The 23,363-nt window shown below is 41.4% G+C and overlaps 1 protein-coding gene across 1 annotated transcript in view; it reads right to left on the bottom strand.

The window, feature by feature from the left end:
- Positions 1-17,416, bottom strand: part of PCYT1B (phosphate cytidylyltransferase 1B, choline) — a 118,859-nt gene extending 101,443 nt beyond the window's left edge. The window contains exon 1 of the mRNA XM_023555143.2: positions 15,507-17,416. Within this exon, the coding sequence (XP_023410911.1) occupies positions 15,507-15,578 (72 nt within the window). The 5' untranslated portion in view covers positions 15,579-17,416. The remainder of the gene's footprint in view (positions 1-15,506) is intronic.
- Positions 17,417-23,363: the final 5,947 nt, after the last annotated feature.

Here is a 23,363-nt window from a genome sequence, read left to right on the forward strand (position 1 = left end):
ATCCTGCCTTCTTGTCCTTGCCCCAGGCTGGTGTGCCCATTTAGTCTCGTTTTGTTTTATGGAACTGTCTAATCTTTGGCTGAAGGGTGAACCTCAGGAGTGAGTTTAGCACTGAGCTAAAAGTGTGTCCGGGGGCCATACTCTTGGGGTTTCTCCAGTCTCCAGCAGACCACTAAGTCTGGTATTTTTTTGTGTGAGTTAGAATTTTGTTCTACATTTTTCTCCAGCTCTGTCCAGGACCCTCTGTTGCGATCCTTGTCAGAGCAGTCAGTGGTGGTACCCAGGCACCATCCAGTTGTGCTGGACTCAGTCTAGTAGAGGCTGTGGTAGTTGTGGTCCATTGGAGTGATCTTTCCCTTGTGTCTTTGGTTTTCTTCATTCTCCCTTCATTCTCCCAGATGGGGTAAGACCAGTGGAGCATCTTAGATGGCCACTCACAAGCTTTTAAGACCCCAGATGCTACCACAAGAGTAGAACGTAGAATATTTTCTTTATAAACTATGTTATGCCAGTTGAGCTAGATGTCCCCCAAGACCACAGTCCCCACGGGCTTCAGCCTAGTAATTTGGTCCCTCAGGGAGTGTGGATGTGTCTATGGAGCTTCCATGACCTTGCCTTGGACAAGTTGTGCTGGCTTCCCTAGTATTGTGTACTGTCTTACCCTTCACCAAAGGTGCCACTTATCTATTGTCTATTGAGTATTTTTCCCTCCCCACCCCTCCCCTCCATCGTAGCCATCAAAGATTGTTTCTTTTTGTATGTAAACCTTTTCATGAGTTTTTATAGTAGTGGTCTCATATGATATTTGTCCTTTCACAATTGACTTATTTCACTCAGCATAATACCTCCCAGATTCACCCATGTTGTGAGATTTTGCAGATTCATCATTGTTTTTTATCATTGTGTTGTGTGTATGTACCATAATTTGTTTATCCATTCATCTGTTGATGGGCATAAGAGTGGTCTTTCTTGGTTATTGATCTTCCATAACCAATTTTCTTCCCTTTTGCTTTCCCACCAGATACAATTTGCTGTACTGCCACAAATACTGCAGGAGCCTGAGAATTTTACCTGGGGCCTATTGAATGTGGTACAAATGGGTGGGCTTTATTGGCAAGTGAGTGATCAGGACTATCTGATGCCACGCTGGATAAATTCATTCACAAACAAACTACTATTACAACTCTTGGGCTTTATACTAAAAAATTCTGAATGACATGGTCTCCAAGATGGCTCTTCATCCTGCAAAATCTGTTTTTGGAATCTATGAATGCTTGAGAAGTGTTGGGTTTAATCTTCTGTATTAATTTCCTATTGCTGTTGTAACAAATTACCTTTTTTTTTAATGGCTTAAAACAACTCAAATTTATTATCTTACAGTTCTGGAAGTCAAAAGTCTGAAATGGGTCTCACTGGGCTAAAATCAATGTATTGGTACTGCTGCATTCCTTCTGGCAACTCAAGGGGAGAATTGGTTCTTTGCCTTTTCCATCTTCTAGAGTCTGCCCACATTACTTGGCTCATGGCCACCTTCCATCTTCAAAGCCAGCAATAGTATCATTCTAACCTCAACTCTCTGTCCTCAATCTCCTTCTCTAACTCTCCTACCTCCCTCTTTCACTTAAAAGGACCCTTGTGATTACATTGGGCTCACTGGGTAATCCAGGATATTCTCTCTTTCTCAAGATCTTTAACTTAATTACATCTGTAAAGTCCCTTTTGCCATGTAAGGTAACAGATTCATAGGTTCTGGGGATTAGGACTTGGACACCTTTGGGGGACCCATAGCTACCTACCACACCTTCCTTAGCATGCATGAGCTGGACCTGTTGTCTCATCTCCATATATTTTGATCGTACCGGATAAAATCTGCATGTACTGTAGGAGTTGCTACTGTACTAGTTTTTGGTTGTTGTTAGGTGCCATCAAGTTGATTTTTGACTCATAGCGACCCCATGTGGCAGAGTAGAAGTGCCCCCATAGGGTTTTCTAGACTGTGATCTTTACGGGAGCTGATCGCCAGATCTTTTTCTGCTGGGTGGGTTTGAACCGCCAATCATTCGGTTAGCTGCTGGGTGCAATATTTGCTAATCCATGAAATCCTATACGTGTCAAGCACAGGCACCACGCCCGGTTTACAGATAGTAACACTGATGCTCAGTGAGGCTAAATAATTTGCCCAAGGTCAGACAGCTGGCCAGTGGTGGAGCCAAGTTTCAAACTCGGGTCTGTCGAATGTCAAAGCGCCAGCTCATTGCATGCTGCTCCGTATCTCCGCACTTCCCATGCTCTGCTCGTCTTGCTATCTTTGGATGGCTTTCATGTTGAAAGCTTTTCATTTAGTTTATTTGACATTTAATGATACAACCTAGCTAGATAAAACCTTTTATTGAGCCTCTATAAATCTCATATTTGACTCATTCAGTAGGTGCCAGTGGAGGATGTCATCATGAAACACACATTCAAGATGATGTCTCCACATCCTCTAATAAATCCTCCAAAAAGTAGCATTGGACAGGCTCTTCCTCTGCATACAAGCAGAAGTGGATGCACCAGGTTCTCTTCTCTGTGAGTGAAATGTAAACCTCTGAATAATAACAAGCCCACAAGTATATCAAATACCTTATTTTCGAAAAAAGAAAGCATAACAGTTTCTGTGTTAGCCTAACAAGTTCATGTCTCAATGAAGTCCCTCCTCGTCTCTGCCTCACTCCACAAAGTTCTCAGCCTTGGTGGTACATTAGAATCACCCGGGGAGCTCTCAAACCCACCAGTGTCAGGTTCCCACTCTGCAGACTTTCTGGTTTAATTGGCCTGGGAAGCAGCATCAGGACTTTCAAAAGTTCAGTACCACTGTGGTGAAGCAGAGTTGATAAGAGTATTTATTTACAAAATTTTTAAACTTTAGATGAAGGCTTACAGAGCAAACTAGCTTCTCATTAAACAATTAATATACATATTGTTTTATGACATTGTTTTCCAATCCCATGACACTCTCCCTTCTCCACCTTGGGTTCCCTATTAACAGCTTTCCTGTCCCCTCCTGCCTTCTAGTCCTTGCCCCTGGGCTGGTGTGTCCCTTCAGTCTCATTTTGTTTTATGGGCCCATCTAATCTTTGGCTGAAGGGTAAACCTCAGGAGTGACTTCATTACCGAGCTAAAAGGGTGTCTGGAGGCCATACTCTCGGGGTTTCTCCAGTCTCTGTCAGACCAGTAAGTCTGGTCTTTTGAGAGACTTTATTAAGACATGGATCTTGATTAAGCTATTAAACCAGTATCAGTTGCCATTGAGTTCACTTTGACTCGTGGCAACCCCATGTGTGTCAGAGTAGAACTGTGCTCCATGGGATTCTCAATGGCTGAGTTTTGGGAAGTAGATCACTCGGAACTTTTCCTGAGGCATCTCTGGGTGGTCTCAACTAATTAGCAGACTACTGTGTTAACCACTTGCATCACCCAAGGACTCCTCCCAAACTATTTTTAAAAAAACAACAAAAAAATTGCTATCGAACTACACTCCACAGGGTTTTCAAGGCTGTGATCTTTTGGAAGCAGATCTGGTTAGCTGTCAAGTGCTTAACTGTGGCACCCAGGGACTCATTAGGTCCTTTTCTTTCCTTCTTTTCAAGAATCTCTACTTCCTTTGCCTCAAGAGAAAGAAACTCCATTAGCATATGTGTCCCAAGAAGCTGAGCAGCTGGCTAAGTAAAAATCTTCAATATGTCCAAAAGCAACCACTGTAAACACCTAGTCTACTAAAGTGCCAGGTGAGAGGGAGGCTATGTCAAATGGCTTACTAATAGTGCTTGTGAGGAAATACATACAGTCAATGATCTGCCACAGAATTCCATCCTTGCTACTTGAGTAAGCAAGAAAGCAAGGAGCACTGGTGATGCAATGGTTAAGTGCTCAGCTGCTAACCAAAAGTTGGTAATTCGAACCCAGCAGCCACTCCACCTGGTGATCCTCTCCTGTAAAGATTACAGCCTTGGAAACCGGGGTGGGGTCACTATGAGTCGGAATTGACTCCACGGCACACAACAACAAGCAAGTAAGTAAGCATAGGATAAAAGCACACCTTAAAGAGAAATAATCCTTTATTTCTATAAAATCGTCTGCGTAAACTGATCCCACCATTCAACCGCAGGCACTCAAAAGAAGCAATACCATCGTTGACACTGAACCATGGCAGTCCCCAGCACGTATAATACTACCATTGGTGAAAACATTTTTGGAATAATCCTTTTGAAATTTTCATCATGCCAATTTTATAAGGCCACTCATGAAAATAAAAATATTCATGTGAATATGTGAATTCTATTGTCCTTAAAAAAAAGAAAAGATAGAAACTGTCAAAAGGACTCATGTGCCAACTTGAAAAGACTCCTGCCAGCTAAAGAGGGAAAGTTTAAACATCGATAAGGATAAGAACTGCAATGGATTGAAACCCATCAAATGCATTTAAACCTATGAGTTTGTAATCCTACCAAAAAACAAAAATCTTGTTTGTGTCCATTTGAGGATGTTGGGGAACAAACACAGTATTTTTTGAAAACCAAGAACTAGAGGGGCAAAATCAAGCATTTGTCTTATCTTTCCTATACAAACTGTGCTTCTGGGTGATCAAAATAGTAGGTGAAGGGAAGGGTCTCATTTTAGAATAAGTAATAATGAAGGTATGATAGCATTAGACTATCTCCATTTTATAACCCAGAATGAATGATTGAATCTAGGCATTGAACATCAACTGCTAACATGACAAAAAGACAGTGTTTGTGCTACCTTCTGATAGAAGTACATGCACCACCTATGAAGTAATCTGCCAAGTAAACAGAACCTGAATTTGATCAAGCCTCTAGACCCAACACCAATTTACAGGAAATACAGAAGGAACAGAGGAACATGTTGACACCACAGGGACGCAATCAGTGAAATCCAGATTGTGGGAAAGTCTATAGGACAAACCTGGTTTCTTCAACCAAAAAATTGTAAGAAACCTATAGATTAAGCAAGTTCTAAAAGACATTATCAATCAATTGCAATGTGTAGACCGTATTAGTAGGATCCTAATTCAAAAACCTATTCAAAAATTGCAACATTTATGAGACAATTCAAGATATGCATAATGTCTGGATGTTATGAAGCAATTGTTAAAAAAATTTTTAGATATAATAATGGTACCGTGTTCATGTTCTTTAAAAAAATTATTTTAGAAATATATACTGAAATATTTGCTGGTGAAATATGTTGTTTAGATATGGGGAATGGACAGGGCTCATGGCAATTGTACCCCCCAAGGTACGTTCAGGTGTGTCTGGGGACATTTTTGGTTGTCACACCTTGGGGCGGGGAGGGTGCTTCTGCCATTTAGTGGGTAGAGGCCATTGAATGCCGCTAAATAAACAGCTTACAATGCATAAGACAGTCTTTCACTGTAGACTCTGCCCTGGCATCCTGACGACCTTGAACATGTCCATACAGGTTACATAGGCAATAACTTAAACCCGAGCTCATCTGAGTCTTGGCAGGACACTTTGCAGTCTTTTGGGAACTTGATAGGATGGGAGGCATGTGAGGAATCACTCCAAGGTATCTCCTACTTGACTCCCTTATCTCTCCCAGAAGGTTGTCAAGAGCCAGTTTCTCATCACCTCCGGGTTCTGTTAAAGTATGGGACTTTCTGCCTCATGCCCCTCAGTATAGAGCTGCAGAATGGAAAACCACTGAGTTGCAATCTACAGTGGGCTCCTCAGCAATGGGAGTTGAGGTCATCCAGCCCCTTTTGTTTTGGTGGTATCTTTTTTGGTGTGTGGGACAAACACCATGGGAGGCTGGGACCCTTGGCTACTGTTTCTTTTGCTGTCTATGTAAGCGATAAACTGTCTAAATCTTAAAAAAGCGACTCATTGTGTTTTACCACTCTAATCAGTCAGATATTGGCCCTAGCCTTGTTTTGTGTGTGTGCTTGACACATGCAACAAAGAATTCTGAGGCTGAGAAGTCCCAGTCTAGGTGAAACAAGATTGGTCTTGAGTTGATCATTGCTGAAGCTAGTTGAGGAATACATGAATGGTACAAATGGAAATATGCTGTTTCATCTAATTTTGTATATGCTTGAAACCCTCCATAATAAAAAAAAATTGTATTTAAAAAAATATAAAAATTGGCCACCTTACTTTATGGGATGGCTGGCACTTTAAGTGCATATATAAAAAAAAAAAATTGGCGTTTAGTCAACTCTGACCCATGGTAACCGCCTGTGTGTCAGAGTAGAACTGTGCTCTGTAGACTTTTCAATGGCTGATTTTTTTCCCCAAGTAGATCACCAGGTCTTTCTTCCAAGGTACCTCTGGGTGGACTTGAGCTTCCAACCTTTTAGTTAGCAGCTGAGCACGGTAATCGTTTGTGCCACCCAGGCACTCACTGAGGCATTATGCAGAAACTTCCTTGTCAAATTTCTAGCTCCACTACTAAATTATGAACTGTGTGTTCTTGAGCAAATTGCTTAACCCCTTTAAGCCTCAGTTTCCTCAACAATAAAATAAGGTTAACAATGCCCTGGAGGGTTTGTGGGGATTAAATATAAGTGTTTGGCTTTATTAGACTTTGTTCCTGTGTTCTTTATCGGACTTTCTTCCTGTGTTCTTTTTGTCTGCTACTTTTCAATACAGAAATGCAAAGGGCCTTTCTTGTTATCTGGACAAGCAATTTTGATCCAGTCAGTTTCTTTTCAAATGATTCCCTAGAAAATGTAGATGGCCCTGGTATGAAATGTTTCAGTCTAAGGGTCTAAAGCAGCAAGCCTTGGAGGGTCCCAGATGGGGGTTGGGGAGTGAGAAGGAAAGTATGTTCTCAACTGAGGACATTTAGTAATCTCTGGAGATAGTTTTGATTGTCATGACGAGGAGGGGAGAGGTGCTACTGGTATCTAGTGGGTAGAGGCTAGAGATGCTGCTAAACATCCTACAATGCACAGGACAGCCCCACAACAAAGAATTATTTAGCCCAAAATGTCAATAGTAAGTACCAAGTTTGGGAAACCCTAGGCTAATGTGACCAAAATTCCTTGATGAAGCTTTTCCTGAGTAATTAACTTTGCCTTTCCTTGTTCTTCTTACCCAACACATGCAGGTTATTAACAGCATGCTCAAGAGAAATCATTCAAAATGTGATTACTCTAGCTCTGTGACCCTAATTTGTTATTCATTTCTTTACGAGAGAAGAAATCTGAGTCGTGCTCTGATTTTACGGCCTTTGAGTTTCAAACAGCAAACTCGAAGCATGCACTGATTATCTTCTTAATTAATAGACTGTGAAGGCAGGGCATCACTTTATTAACTAGTGGAAAGGATGTGCCATCTTCCGACACCTCCACAGTCTTTATTCCCGACTGTTATGCCAATAAGCAAGGATTAGAATGAAGGGGATGCAGACACTGCTTCCCAGACAGAGATATTTCTCTTGTTAAAATAGCCCATCTCTGTTTAGATGATGCCTGCCTACCAATTAAATAGAAATCATTATGTGTAATTTGCCCCATCCCCTTTTAAGTGTCAGGATATTTGAGGTCAAGGCACATGTCAATAATGCTAAGGGTGAGAAACCCTGCTTTAGGGCAAAGATGGGTCTTTGAGACAAATAACACAAAAACACGTAAAGGATTTGAATAGATATTTCTCCAAAGGAGTTATACAAATAGCCAATAAGCACATGAAAAGATGCTCAACATTATTAGCCATTAGGTTGAAATACAAATCAAAACCGTAATGAGATACCACTTCACACTCACTAGGGTGGCTATAATTAAACAAACAAAGAAATGGAAAATAACAAATGTTGACGAGTATGTGGAGAAAGTAGAACCCTCATACATTTCTGGTGGGAATGTAAAATGATGTGGCCACTGTGGAAAACGGTCTGGCAGTTCTTCAAAAAGTTATATAAAGAGATACCATGTGATCCAACAATTCTACCCCTAGGTATATACCCAAGAGAATTGAAAACATACGCCCATAATGAAATTTGTACACAAATGTCATAGCAGCATTATTAATCAGAGTCACAAAGTGGAAACAACCCAAGTGTCCATCAACGGATGAATGGTTAAGCAAATTGTAGTGCATCTATATAATGGACTATTATTTGGCCATAAAAAGGAAGAAGTGCTGATACATGCTATAACATGGATGAACTTTGAAAACATACACTCAGTGAAAGAAACCAGACACAAAAGACCACATGTTATATGATTCCATCTATATGAAATGTTTAGAACAGACAAGTCCATATAATAGAAAGTAGATTAGTGGTTGCCTAGGGTTATGGGTATTGAAGAGGAATGGCAGGTGACTTCTAATGGGTACAGAATTTTGGGGAGGATGATAAAAATGTTCTAAAATTAAATTCTGGTGATGACTGCCTAACCCTGTGACTATACTAAAAAACATTGAATTTTATACTTTAAAATGTGGATTTTATTGTATGTAAATTAAATCTAAAAGAAAGTGTCTTTGAATCTCCAGAGTGCCTACCACAAAGCAGGCGCTCAGTAAATAATGCAGTAAACCTGAGGCATAGACAAATACAAAATTATTTCCTTCCTGTCCCATTAGGGACCTTTAAGCGATCTCCAAGTTAACCAACGGGCAGAATTAACCAGTGATCTCCATTTCCTCTGAGAGTCCTGAGAGCACTCTGAATGCTTCTGGCTAGTAGGTAAGTTACTCTTAAGAATGCTTCCACCAGTGAGTTGTACATTTTCCAAGAGTCAGCTAAACTGTTTCCCAAACCTGTTTTTGCCCATTGTTCTTGTAATTATATAATTTAATTAAATATTACAGAAACTGAGAAAACGATGCAAAGAGTTGTTTTTAAGAACACACAGTAGTTTGTTTTGGCGAGGCAAGATACTGGCATGTGGCTTTTAAAAGTCAATCAGAAATGGACAAATACCGGATGACCTCACTTATATGAAAAGACAAGGGTAAGTAAATATGTAGAGAGAAAAAAAATTGCTGTTGAATTAGGTGAGAATAAGAAAACTGTAAAACATAGGGAGCAAAATTGTAAAAAAAAAAATCTGTATTCATAGTCTTTTGAAAATGTCTTAAGTTTTCACTTCATTTAGAATAAACCAAAAATGGAAATAATAGACACCGCATATGCATCTGCTTAATGAAAAGAAGACAACACGGAGCTCTAATCAGTGACCCAATCAAAGGATTGTTGAATTAATAACATATTTATTTTAAGTTGAAATAAAATGTTTAATTTATGTATTTATAATTTTTTAAATGAGCCCCCATTATAACCGTTGTTTTTCTCTAATTAACTGAACTACCGGTCCCCATTCCATAAGGTAAAAAGGCTTTTACCGTGCTTCCTGGTGATTATAGTTCTCTCCTACAAAGCTCTTTTATTAATTCTCCATTTTTGTCTTGAATTCTTTGTGCTATTTCAGAAAGTCCTTCAATTGCTATCTCAAGGAAAGGCATAGTAACCACATGGAAAAGAATTTATGGGACAGGTATTGTACAAGTCTTACCCATCTCTCTTGGAGGCTCATCCAGCTTCTGCCCATCTCTGGGCAAGCTGAGGAAGAGTTGTGGAAAGGTGAATCTGCTGTCTGCGGTATCTCTAAGCAGGTCCAACCTGGCCTTCAGATATCTCAAACCTATAGTAACCCTATGGAACCTGGGTAGCACAAGCATTTGGTGATCAGCTGCTAACCTAAAGGTTGGCAATTCAAACCGACCCAGCGGCTCTGTGGAAGAAGGGCCTGGCAAACTGTTTCTGTAAAGATTACAGCCAAGAAAATCCTATGGAGCAGTTCTACTCTGTAGCAGATGGGGTCACCATGAGTCAGGGGCTAACTCAATGGCAGCTAACAGCAACAACGCAGCAACCCAAGGAGTCTGGCAGGGTTTGGGTAGAGAGCCTTGTGAACAGTGATAACAACATCTTTGTTGTGTTGATGATAACGTCAATCAATTTAGAGCCTAGAGTCAAGTTGAAGTTGGCCCACTCAACACTGATCCATGCTTTAAAGGCTGGATCATCCTCCTAGAAATGGCTCTACATGGACAAACTCAGGCCCCTCCCTGGAAAAGGAGGATATAGTATAAACAGCTTTTTTTTTTTTTTGCTCTTGTCTTTGTTTTTTTTTTTAATTGTACTTTAGATCAAGGTGTACAGAACAAACTAGTTTCTCATCAGTTAGAGCACACATCGTTCTATGACATCGGTTAACAACCCCATGACATGTCAACACTCTCCCTTCTCAAGCCTGGGTTCCCTGTTTCCAGCTTTCCTGTTCCCTCCTGCCTTCCAGTCCCTGCCCCAGGACTGGTGCACCCCCTTAGTAAACAGCTATTTAAATTCCTTTCCTTTAGCCAACAAACATTTACTAAGCACCTACAGTACATCAGAATCCATGCATCCAAGATGAATAAGACAGTTTCCACTCTCAAAGAATATATAGGGCAAGAATATGTAGGACAAACTCTTAAAGATTTTTTTTTATAAATACGAAAATATGCTGGCACTCTTAAAAATTCTAATCATGCTGGTCTTTGCTTTCAAAAGAATTTATCATTTACATCCTTCTGTACTTTTATTTATGACTTAAATAAATGAAATTAAGGGAAACAGATTTGAAAAAGATATTATTTTTCTCTTGTCCTGGGCCATAATTTCCAATTTTTTAATTCGTTTTTCTCTTTCCTTGCGTGTGTGTGTGAGAGAGAGAGCGAGAGAGGAAAGGAAAGAGATTTATGGAAAGACGAAGAGAACATTAAAATGTTCTAATAGGCTGGAGTGAGACTGAAATAAATACTATGTTTTCGCACTATGAGGGCTCATTATGAAAATGGGGCAAAATTAATTTTCATGTCAGTTCCAGCATTTTCTTTAACCCATAGTAGTTGAGAGCTGGCACCAAGTCCCTGTGAATAAAGGACAAAAATAAGAGAAACCGCTAAGATTCATTTTCTCCCCATATTTCCCAGCACTGGAAAGACCAGGGAAACACCAGATTCACAACAGATATTCACAAGTCTAGCCTCTCAGGCCACATCTTTTTCAATGCTAATTGAGCCATTTCAGGGAGCCCATGGGGAGTTGGAAACCCTGGTGATGTAGTGGTTAAGCACTATGGCTGCTAACCAAGAGGCTGGCAGTTCAAATGCACCAGACGCTCCTTGGAAACTCTATGGGGTGGTTCTACCTTGTCCTATAGGGTTACTGTGAGTAGGACTTGATGGCAACTGGAATTTTTTTTTTTATAAGGAGTTGGAAGGAGCCCTGGTGGCAGAGTAGTTGAGTGCTTGGCTGCTAACCGAAAGAAAAACCGGCGGTTGGAACCCATCAGCAGCTCCGCAGGAGAAAGATGTGCCAGTCTGCTTCCATAAAGATTACAGCCTTGGAAACCTGACGGGGCAGTTCTACTCTGTCCTATAGGGTCGCTGAGTTGGAATCGACTCGATGGCAGCAGATTTGGTTTTCTGTTTTTGCTGAGGGGTTGGAGAATATGTAATTGCCAAGGTCTGCCTCAGAGGACCACAGCGTATGGGAATCTATGGTTCTACAGAGGGAAATTGCTGTAGTCTAAGATTGTTGATGCTTAGCACTTGTAGTCCCCTTTTTAGCAGATGATTTCAGAGACTCTACTAGCAAACTCTGATGAGTCTGTATCCTTAGTCCTCAAGTGAGTTTCTATTCAGAGTTGTTAAAATGGGAGAGTAGTTTTTGATCAGGTAGAATTTTTCAAAGCTCTGTCCTTTTGCAGGTTGCCCAGAGAAAAATTCAGGAATTTTTTTTTTTTTTAGGGACCCGGTTCAGATGTAACAGGGGTGGAGCATATGCTCCACCTGTCAGTAATGTTCAGTGAGAACTATCAGAAGAGCAGCCTAGGGCAGTGATTACACATCTGGTAATTGAGTTAAGAGGATGCATGACCCCTGGATCAGCCTAACATATAGTTTCCAAAAGAGACAAAGGCCGTATTAACCGAAAGCTGTGCAAATACATGCCTGTTCCCTTAATATTAGGGTTCATGTGCAGGAATTACAGAGAAATGAGAGGAAAGAAGACCTAATTATGTTATGAAACGAAAGGTAAAAATGTAATATCTACTTTCCCTTTTAGTGGTTTTAAAAAAAAATGCTCAGATATCCGAACTTGGTATATTTGGAGGATTCTCCATGGCTTAATTCTCTCCAGATGAAGACTAAATATTTAGTGTACATTTACATTGTTTTTATTAATTTTTCTGTCTTTGTTTCTGGCCCACAGACTAGGGATTTTCCTTAAAGAAAACAATGAAGTGACAAGTCATATTCTTTTAAGCTTACTGCTAAATTGAGGAGTTGGGTTTTATTTTTGCAAAAATGGCATTAATCTTTGGCATGACCAACCCAAGCAAGCTGCTAAGGATTTAAAAATGGAAGTGCTCTTTTTCCCTAAAAACTCAAAATGATCTCTTTTATCCTATTACCTAGAACCAGTACCCCCCCCCAAAAAAAAAACCACCGAACCCGTTGCCCTCTAGTAGATTCTGACTCATAGCTACCCAATAGGACAGAATAGAACTGCCCCATAGGATTTCCAAGGAGCAACTGGTGGATTCAAACTGCAGACTTTTTGGTTAGCAGCCGTAGCTCTTAACCACTGTGCCACCAGGGCTCCAGAACCGGCACAGTACCTGGCAAACGTGCCCAACAAAATATTTAAGGACTGACAGACGGAACTAATGACTGGCGTCGAGGGGGGGCAGCCAAGTTTACCAACCAGCTCGCACTTCTCAAGGAGCTGGCAGATGTCGTTTTCAAACCCTGAGGCCTGACCACACTCTTCCCCCCGTGTGAATGCACAAGAGTCATCCGTCACAAACAGAAAGGCCTTATCAAACCATGAAGAGTGGGCAGCAAAGACTGGTGAAGGGAAGAAAAGAAACTGGACGCAGTTTTCCATTTGATCCATGTGTTCTCAGTAGGAAATCAGAGTCTACTCCAAATGAGGGGGAACTGTCTCCGTCAGTCAATCAACAGATATTTATTGAACCCCGACTATGTGCCATGGCTGCTAACCAAAAAGTGGGCAGTTCAAATCCACCAGCCGCTCCTTGGAAACTCTGTGGGGCAGTTCTACTCTGTCCTACAGGGTCACTATCAGTCAGAATGGACTCGACAGCAACAGGCTTGGTTTGGTGTTTTACAATGTGCCATAGCCTTGATGGTGCAGTGGTAAAGAGCTCAGCTGCTAACCAAAAGGTTGGCAGTTTGAATCCGGCAGCTGCTCCTTGGAAATCCTATGGGGCAGTTCTATATAGGGTCGCTATGAGTCGGAATCGACTCAACAGCAATGGGTTTTGGGTTTGCTATGTGCCACTCTCAACGTGGGGCCCACAGGAACACTCTTTCTAAGGAATCACCAGAGAGAGTGGAAGAAGTGAGGGCTTTGGAATAAGATCTTGAGCTAGTAAAAAAATTCAGTGTGAAAGTATTTTATGCTACCAATTTACCTTATGATCCAAAGGAAAAAAAGGGAGGTAAATCAGTAGTATAAAATGATTTTATATAAAATTTAGAAATTGCAGAAGAGTTGCTAGAAAAAAACTAGGCTAACCACATTATTTCCTACCAGAGCGTGTGGATTCAAACTGCCGATCTTTTGGTTAGCAGCCAAAGGCTTAACCACTGCGCCACCAGGGCACCTTAGGGGATCCTTGTTTTAATGAAGAAATAAAATTGATGTGTAATTATCATATCAATTGCTTGTATATAAGTGAGTGCTTCTGAAGTTATTTGATGGTGCTTAAAAATCTTTGGTCTCCGAAGTGCCTTTAACAGTCTCTTGGAATCTTATCTATATTACTAATTTGTAGATCAAAGTTAACTTGGTGCTATGCAAATCAGGAGGCGTCAAGTGAGTGAGATTTCACCGTAAAATTTAAAATTTATATTACTTGTAACAGAGCTGCAATATATTTGAGGACATGTGTCAACATATCTAAAAGAGACATTATTATCCACCATTCCGCGATAGTGGATATAGTCTTTATCTGCACTGTCTAAATATGGAAGCTACTAGGCACATGTGGCTATTGAGCACCTGAAATGCGGCTCAATAAACCCATTCCATTTAACTGGGAGAAACTGAGGCACAAATTAGCTGGATAGGATAGTAGTTAGAAGTTTGAGCCCTTTTGTTAAACATAATCAGATAGAAATAAGGCATGCAAAGTACTTAGCAGAGGGTTTAGCCATGATTGTGATAATAAATCATGGAATTGGGGGATCCACGAAATTAGAGGCCTTCGTCTGTTTTTCAATTAACAAAAGGTACTTTTTTTTTTTTTTTTACTGACTGGAGTAGGAATGATATTTGCATTGATTAATTCTACAGGACGGAAACATATAAAGATTATTTCATTTTCCCATCTCTGTATCAGTCAAGAACTGAATCGAGTTCTTTTAACATCACATCAACTCTGTTTTTGGAATGAGGCACAAATTAATTAATTAATTAATGACCAAATAAGTGCCTCCTGATTCCCCCATTCACTGAATAAAATGAACCGGTAAAGCTCATAAGTCAACATACAAGTTTTTCCAAATCTGAGATCACATGGAGGCAGTTTACCAGTCATGTAGTTCAAGTGTCCGGTAGATGCGGACCTAGACTACTTTAGTAGGCATATGGTGCTTAAACCAACCATCCACAGCCACTCCAAAGGCCCTGGGAAGATTTTGAAGGACAGGGAACAGCAGGGTTGGTATCCTGATGGCTGAGAAGCCACTCTCAGGAGAGGGTTCCGTTAAGTAGATTATGTTATCGCTGAGAGGCTTCTCTGACCCTAAATCTCTTCTCCACGTCATCGGGAGTCCCTCTTACCAGTTTGCCCCACCGCCTAAACTTTCTCCTTCTAGAACTCATTTGGTTTAGCAAAGCTTCCCTCAATATGCACATTCCCTTGGCGCGCGCGCGCGCGCGCACACACACACACACACACACACACACAAAGCCCACCTAAGGTGGTCCCAGTTATGTGACAGTTGGATAGCATGGATTCAGAAATGGGTGTTCTAATCAGGACTTGGTGACACTTCTACTAGCACAAGTTCTCATTGTCTAGGCTAATGAACATTTTGTTAAAACATTTCTCTAGTGCCCTGAGGCTTCCAACTGCATAGTTCTTTGCTTTGAACCACCTACATTTCCTCAAATTGATTTTTTTTTAATAGAACAAGAATTTGTTTCTCTCACCCAACTATCTCCAGGGAGCTCACAGACTCAGGGAGGGGATAAAGAAATATTAGCCACCATTTGTTTTTCTTTACCACCTCAAGATTTTTTTTTTAAGATAGGATAATAAATATTTCCATTAATTCTATTAATTAGCACAGGTCCATTACACATGCAAATACATAGGACTTTACTCTTTGAACCTATTTTGATATTTAAAGAGGCAAAAAAAATCTAAATCAATAAGAAAGTATCTAAATTACCTTGCGATAAAATTTGGGAGTGCGATTGTCCCTGGACTCTTCATCCATGGTGCATTCCTGGTGGCCCACCATGCCCTCCTGATCTTTTCCTCTTCTCTCAGATCCTCTTCCCTTCAGAGTGCTTCTGAGTCACAAGATGAAATTTTTGTTTCTCATTTCCAGAGCACTTGGCCAGGGTCAAGTCAGCTCTCTATGCCCAGTGCTTGAAGATAAGCTCCCAGGAACTAACAGTGTCCCAGTTGTTGAATAAGCAGAAATCCAAGTTGCTGGGTGCTCTTGCTTTATTTACCACAACCCTCCTCTTGCCACCAATTGGCTGTTGTTCACTGACAATTGCTGTGCTCCAGACCGGCACTATGATGGCCTGTTGTGCTAGGACAGGCAGGTTGGGGTGTAAGCTGCACTTGTGAAAAAGGCCATTGTTTCATCTACCCTGTCCCTCACTGGAGCTATGGCAACAAATTCCGTTGGTGAATTAACTATGTCATTGTGTGCTGGCTCAACTGCTTATGCTACTGGAATGACAAACATTTCTCTCTCTCTCTCTCTTTTTTTCCCCAAGATAAAAAGTGATCAAGACCTTGAAGTGTTAATATACAACTCAGCACTTTCTTTAAATGGGAGAATGAAGTCTCTCAAATGTACTGTAATTGATTCTAATAAACATTTTATCCCTTCGAAGAAGCTATTCTGAGCATCACTGATAATGAATTTGTGCATTTTAACAAGGTAGAGTCTCCACAATTTGTGTTAAGGTAATTTCCCCTCAGATAACTCTGTCTGTTGAAAGAACTCTTTAAATATGCACGTCCTTGGGACTTCCTGAGAAAAAGATTCTTTTAAATCTGGCTGCACTCAAGTGCTATGGAAACTTTGACCCAGAATCATACTTAGTTCCAAAGGAAGACTGGGGTCACCTGAATTCACCTTACCCTACTAAAAATTTCCCATTCTAACAAGAAAACTCTTAGTAGCTTTCTCCTATCTTCCAATCTCCAAGACAGTAAAACTTGTTCTTATCAGTCAAAGGCTGTTTTCAGCCTTTCCATCTGTCCACTCACTCAGTATCTTCTCAGCCCAGGTGTTATCCTAGTTGCTGGGGGAGCTTTGTCAGTGGATAAGCGGCTAGCTTCCTAGTGTGGTTGTGTGTAGTGTGCCAACTTGGTAAACTGGAATCCTATTTCCCAGAATTCCATTCCTTTATGGTTCCAGGTTAGAGTTGGCCAAAACAGGAATTTACACAAAATTCAGAAGGCAGGAGAGAAGCAGCAGCCATTACTTTCCAAAGCATGTTGTGGCTAGGCGTGGTGACAGGCAGAGGTGACAGCGGGTTCCAGCTTGTCTTCACTCTCCTTTGCTCTGGGTCCAGCTCTTCTTCCTGACTGCTGACTCTGTTGGCCAACAGCAGCCCCAGGTCCACCACCGGACATTTGCCTACAGACCCACAGAGGTAGGAGCAGCTTCCATAGGTTTCCCCTGGCACTTTCTCTTGGCAGTTCCATTTTGATGTTTAAATGTGCTGGGCTTCTCATCTCAGGCTCACAGGTGGGCGACTTCTCTGATCCTCCAATCTCCTCCTGGGCTTCTACTTCCCCAGCCTCTCTCACAACAGTGCCAGGTCTAATTCCTATGATAAGTCCCTTCCACCACAGCTCATAATGCTTCTGCTTCCCAGATTGACCCTGGACTCATTTTTTCCAAATGGTACAAGGACTGTTAGGAGAAAATCCTCAGCATGGGCAAAGTTTAGACCTCATAGAAGTTGAGTCTAAAAGCCTCTGAGAAGCCCAAGGAAATAGATATTATATTCGTATCAGATCTCTCCCCACAGTTCCCTATAGTCCTCACCCTGCAAAGCCTCTTTATAGATTCCAGCAGATACCCCTTCCTTCTTCCCTCCTGTGACTTCCCCTCATCCCCCCAAAAAAGGCTGGGATTGGCCACCAGAGGTGAGCCATGCTTCAAGCATGGGTTCCAAAAAAACCCCACACTGGTTGCCATCAAGTCAGTTCTAACTCATACCAACCCTATAGGTACAGGGTAGAACTTCCGCATAGGGCTTCCAAGGAGCAGCTGGTGGATTTGAACTGCCAACCTTTTGGTTAAGAGCCAAACTCTTAGCTACTGTGCCACCAGGGCTCTAATGAGTTCTAAGTAGTAAACTTAAAGGGAAAAACAACCCAAGTCCTGGGCACATTGTCTCCTCCAGAGTGATTCACTGGCTCCATTGAAATGATACTCTGTGGCAACATAGCACAGAACTTAAGGTTTCTGGGACACTAACCAAAGCTGGTTCAGCTATCAAGAAAACATCATCTACCTCTATTTGCACTGGTTTATTCTTCTCCATAATGGAAAAAATTGTTCTTGTGTCATCAAGGCCCAATGGTTCACAAGAGAAGCCTGTTTTGAAATTGTCTCTTGTCATGTCTTAGATGTATTTGATACATTTGACTATACTTCCAAACTCCTTGCCTCACATCCACAAGAAGAATTACTGCCAGTCTATTCTCTCAGTTAATCCCTGCTTAGAGTACACAAGTATTTTGTCACCAGTATGAGAAATGTTAAAAGGAAAAGTTTTGATTAATTATGACTTTAAAGCAAATAGAGCTGGGACAGGGCTACCAGTACAACTATATACTGTATTCTTATCGCAGACCTAGTCAAGTCAGTGAATTAAGTCGTTTGCCCTTGGAGTACTGAGGTGCCTATTATCTGAACACTTACTGGTGGCTTTCTGGGGTCTGCTCTACTTTCGAGAGTCTCATGAGCCCATCCTTACCAGTTGCCATGGAGTTGATTCCTACTCATGGTGACCTCATGTGTGTCAGAGTAGAATTGTGCTCCATAGGATTTTCAATGGCTGATTTTTCAGAAGTAGACTGCCAGGCCTTTCTTCTGAGGCACCTCTGGGTGGTCTCGAACCTCCAACCTTTTAGGTACCAACTGAGGGCATTAACCATTTGTACCACCCAGGGACTCTGAACCCATCCTCAAGAAAAACAGAATGTCCTGTGGTCTACCACAGGGGGTGTGCCAGAGCTCTGAGAGTTGCGCCAGTGGGTGGAGCCTAGTTGTCCAGGCCCACATAGTTGGAATTAGGACAATAAACCTCAGCTATTTTTTTTTCACACTATGGGGCACCATGTATAAATTAGGAAAATATGCCCTCTGTGGCCGAAGGGGCCCCACTTGATGAGGAGAGGGAAGGTTGGATTTTAGCCCCTATTTGCCCACTCTGCAGGGAGCCTTTGTAACCCATGATCCTCAGAGAAAAGGGAATTGTTAGGGAAGTGTCATGGATTGAATTACGTCCCCCCAAAAATGTGTGTATCAACTTGGTTAGGCCATGTGTGGTTGTCCTCCATTTTGTGATTGTAATTTTATGTTGAGAGGATTAGGTTGGGATTGTAACACCACCCTTACTCAGGTCACCTCCCTGATCCAAGGTAAAGGGATTTTCCCTGGGGTGTGGCTTGCGCCACCTTTTATCTCTCAAGAGATAAAAGGAAGGGGAGGCAAGCAGAGAGTTGGGGACCTCATATCATCAAGAAAGCAGCACCAGGAGCAGAGCGGGTCTTTTGGACATGGAGTCCCTGTGCCTGAGAAGCTCCCCAACCGGGGGAAGATTGAGGACAAGGACTTTCCTCCAGAGCCGACAAAGAAAGAAAGCCTTCCCCTGGAGCTGAAGCCCTGAATTTGGACTTGTAACCTGCTAGACTGTGAGAAAAGAAATTTCTCTTTGTTAAAGCCAACCACTTGTGGTATTTCTGTGATATTTAGCAACACTAGATATCTAAGACAGGAAGCAAATAGCTTCATCATGGGAGGTCATAGGAGATTCACACCTGAACTGGGAGAACAAGTATCTTTACTGCCCAGGAGGTGTTCTCCAGTGTGAGGTGTGAGTGGTCTACTAGGCCTCAGTTCCAGAGCTGGTGAAGCCACCCTCCTTTTGCACTAATGCCCCGACAGCATTCTAATTTGCCTTCCAGTCACCTGGGTGTGCTCAGGATCATGGTCTTGGTTTTCATGTTTTAGAGGGCCCTGCTTAGGCTCCTCCTCTGAGGAGTTCATGGGGGCCAAAGGAAGGGGGTACATACCTGGAGACCCCCACTCACCTTCTAGAACTTTCTGGAGTTTTCTGCACAAATGTTCTGAACTGGTTCCAGGGCCTGCATAGCTTCTTCCTGGGGCCACCCTCCAGTTGCTCACCCCCAGGCAAAGGGGTGGTCAAGCAGGGACTTTTGGCAGGGAATGTGAACAGAACATAGATGTCTGAGCTGGGCTCCACTCTGTAGTGTAGAACAAGGAAGGGCTCTGTCTCTGAACCCCCACCCCCAACCCACCTTTCCAGCAGGGAACTTCCAGGAGTCCGAGAGTCCTAAATTCAAACTTGGCCTTCTAGGTCATTTAGAAGGTATCTTTGTTAAGTTAGAAGGATGGGGGAAAAATGTGTACGTGTGTGTGTGTGTGTGTGTGTGTGTCCATACACACAGTCTGCTAGCATGATTTCCTAAACTTTTAAGTATCTAGACATGGTATGCGGGCCTCCATTTACACTCTTGCCCTGACCTCACAAATGCTGTGGGCAGGCCCAGCTAGAGGTATTCTAAATCACTGTAGAAATTAATGAATTAGCATTTTCCCGTGATTTTAATTACAGTTAATTGCAGGTAGTCTGGCATTAAAACCCAGATCATTTCTGAATCTGTGAAAAAAATGATTTTCTGAACCTAAGTGGCTGAGAACTAGATTCTGGACTGAGGTGAAATAATTTACTTCACCCCTAGCATAGTTCTTGGCACAGAGTAGGTGCTTTGAAAATGATCGTTAAATGAATAACTGAATCCCTGAAGCATTTTGAAACCACCCTTCATCATTTGCTGAATGTTTGCTGGTTAACTAGGCTATTGAAACTCTTTGGCTGATGATTTCACCCAAGGCTCTTTTGGGGACTTTAGCCCCAGAATGAAGCCAGGAGACAGATGAGGACTGGCAGTCTCTTCAGTCCTGGAGGAAAGTGGCTACCCCTGCCACTTTTGCTTTTCCTTATCTGCTGGAATTAGCTAGCAACAGTTCTGAAGAAGGAATGCAAAGGCTAAAAACATAGTCCCTTCACATGATGACAAGTCACGTCCAAGTTCAAGAGTAGAATTTGGATATTTTGTATATTACTATTTCAAGTGGATTTATTGAGCACCTACTTTGTGCCAAGCCCTAAGCCAGGTGAAAAATAAAGGCAATTATGGCAGCGCTAGCTTTTTAGAAAAAAAATTTTTTTTTTAACGGGATCCTAAATCAGTAGATGAGTATGGTTAAATTGAATATTTCACTGACTCAAATATTCAACTTTACCATCCCCAACCCATCACTCTCTATTCCCCTTAGCCTGCTTTACTTTGCTTCATAACACTCATGACCAAGGGACATAGTATGTTTATTGGCTCATTTGTCTGTCTCCCCCAGCAGAATGTAAGGGCAGGGGCTTTGTTTCACTGCTGATATCCCCAGTGCCTAGAAAAGTGCCTGGCACGTATTAAGTGCTCAATAAGTTTTTTTTTTTTAATGAATGAATGCATTTGTCATTAAAATTGCACTACTTTCTTATTCGATGTGACTTTGTGGATAGGAAAATAGTGTAAAGGAAAGTAATCTGATTTGACAGTGGGAGAGACTCCTGAAAGGAGGGGGCAGATAATGTTGAAGATGGTGTTAGGATCTGGAGAACAGCTGATGTTAAAGGAAAATATATGTATTGAGAAATTGTAGGAAACAAAGGTCTTTGGAATTGATTAACTTTCCTTCTAAGCACACAGTAGTTTAATTTTGCAGTAACTTGGTGAAACAACCCAGCTCCAAGCAAATAAATGTCTTTAAAGTTTGTTGCTCCATTACGCTACTAATAAAACTTCTCTAAGATGTTAGAGTAATAAGCCAAGTAACTCAGAAATGGTTTCATTTCCTCTACTTCATGACAATTAGTTTAATGGATCACTGGGGTTTTGCAAGCGTTATTATCACAGAAAAACTTGCTTTCTGCCTGGTATAGAACTGATTTGGAGAAAAACTGAACATGATACCCTTGGTAATTATTCCCACGGCTTTGCGTTTACCAGCAGCACTTTCATAATGTAAATTTTTTGTTCTTGACTCTAGCTAGATCCCAGCTCATTGTATCTGTTGTGGGTTGGATTGTGTCCCCCTAAAAGATATGTTGAAGTCTTAACCTCTGGTATCCATGAGTGTGACCTTATTTGGAAATAGAGTCTTTACAGACGTAATCAAGTTAAAATGAGGTTATACTGGATTAGAAAATTTGGACACAGACATAGAGACATGCAGGGACAATGCCATGTCATAACAGAGGCAGAGATTGGAGTGACGCTGCCACAAGCCAAGGAACACCAAGGACTGTTGGCAACCACCAGAGGCTGGGAAAAGGCAACAAAGGATCCCCCTCTAGACCCTTCAGAGAGAGCATGGCCCTGCTGCCACCTTGATTTTGAACTTCTAGCCTCCAGAACTGTGAGACAATAAATTTTTGTTATTTTAAGCCACCCAGTTTGTGGAATTTTGTCATGGCAGCCCTAGGAAACGAATGCAGTATCTTTCTCCTTTTCCTTTCCCCTTTCTCCATTCTCTCACCTGCCAAAGTAAAAGGGAGTCTTGACTTTCAACTGTGAATCCTGAAGAAGGTATTTTGTGGGAGGGGCCACAAATTCAAAGATTTCTAAAAACTTCACCTCCAAATGTTCTTGTGACTGTGGACTATACAACCATATCAATTTGTGAGTACAATTGAGACACAGTTACATGCCCTGTGCAAATCTAAGGAAGGAAAGAACAACGTGCAACATCTCTAAACTTTTGATTTAGGAAAATAAACTTTAATCTCTTGAAACAAATCCAGGCAGTTAAGAAACTTCTTGCCAGGGTCGGTCTTGGAATAGAAACCAAGATGCCGATTTAGAAATGGCTTTGCTTCTCTCCACATTGGGCTCCAAAGGAGAACAAAATGTTGGGTGGCTCAGTAGCAAGGTTCTAAACTCCTTCCTGCATAAATGGTAACTCAGCAGACATGCCAAAGAAAGAAAATTCTGTTACCATAGAATGCCGCCGCCCTAGCTGGGGTGAGGAGGGAGGGGACCATCTGTTTTGGCATGGCATTAGAATCTGGGATAACCAAAAACCAAACCCGTTGCCGTCGAGTTGATTCCGACTCATAGCTACCCTATACGACAGGGTAGAACTGCCCCATAGAGTTTCCAAGGAGCACCTGGTGGATTCAAACTGCTGACCTTTTAGCTAACAGCTGTAGCTCTTAACCACTATGCCACCAGGGTTTCCAAAATCTTGGATAGCAACAAATAATTGGAAATGGCAAATTTAAAAAAAACAGTAGCATAACAAATCATGAAATATTTAAGGATAAATTTAATAAAATATGTGCACTGAAAACTACAAAAGATTGCTGATAAAAATGAATGAAAATCTACATAAAGGGAGAAATATACTGTGTTCATGGGTTGCAAACCTCAAAATTATTAAAATGTCTATTTTTCCCAAATTAATGTATACATTCAATGCAATCCTAATCAAAATCCCAGCAAGTTCTTTGGTAGAAATGGACTAGCTGATTCTAAAATTTATGCAAATGCAAAAGACCTAGATTAGCAAAACTTATTTTGAAAAAGAAGAACAGTGTTGGAGAACTCACACTACTTAATTTTAAGATTTACTTTAAAGCTACAGTAGTCAAGACAGTGTGGTACTGTCATCACTATAGACATACTCATCAATGGAACGAAATAGAAAATCCAGAAATAGATCCACATGTGTGTGATGTATTGC

The sequence above is a fragment of the Loxodonta africana genome, chromosome X (genome assembly GCF_030014295.1).
Source record: "Loxodonta africana isolate mLoxAfr1 chromosome X, mLoxAfr1.hap2, whole genome shotgun sequence".
In the NCBI taxonomy this organism is placed as follows: Eukaryota; Metazoa; Chordata; class Mammalia; order Proboscidea; family Elephantidae; genus Loxodonta; species Loxodonta africana.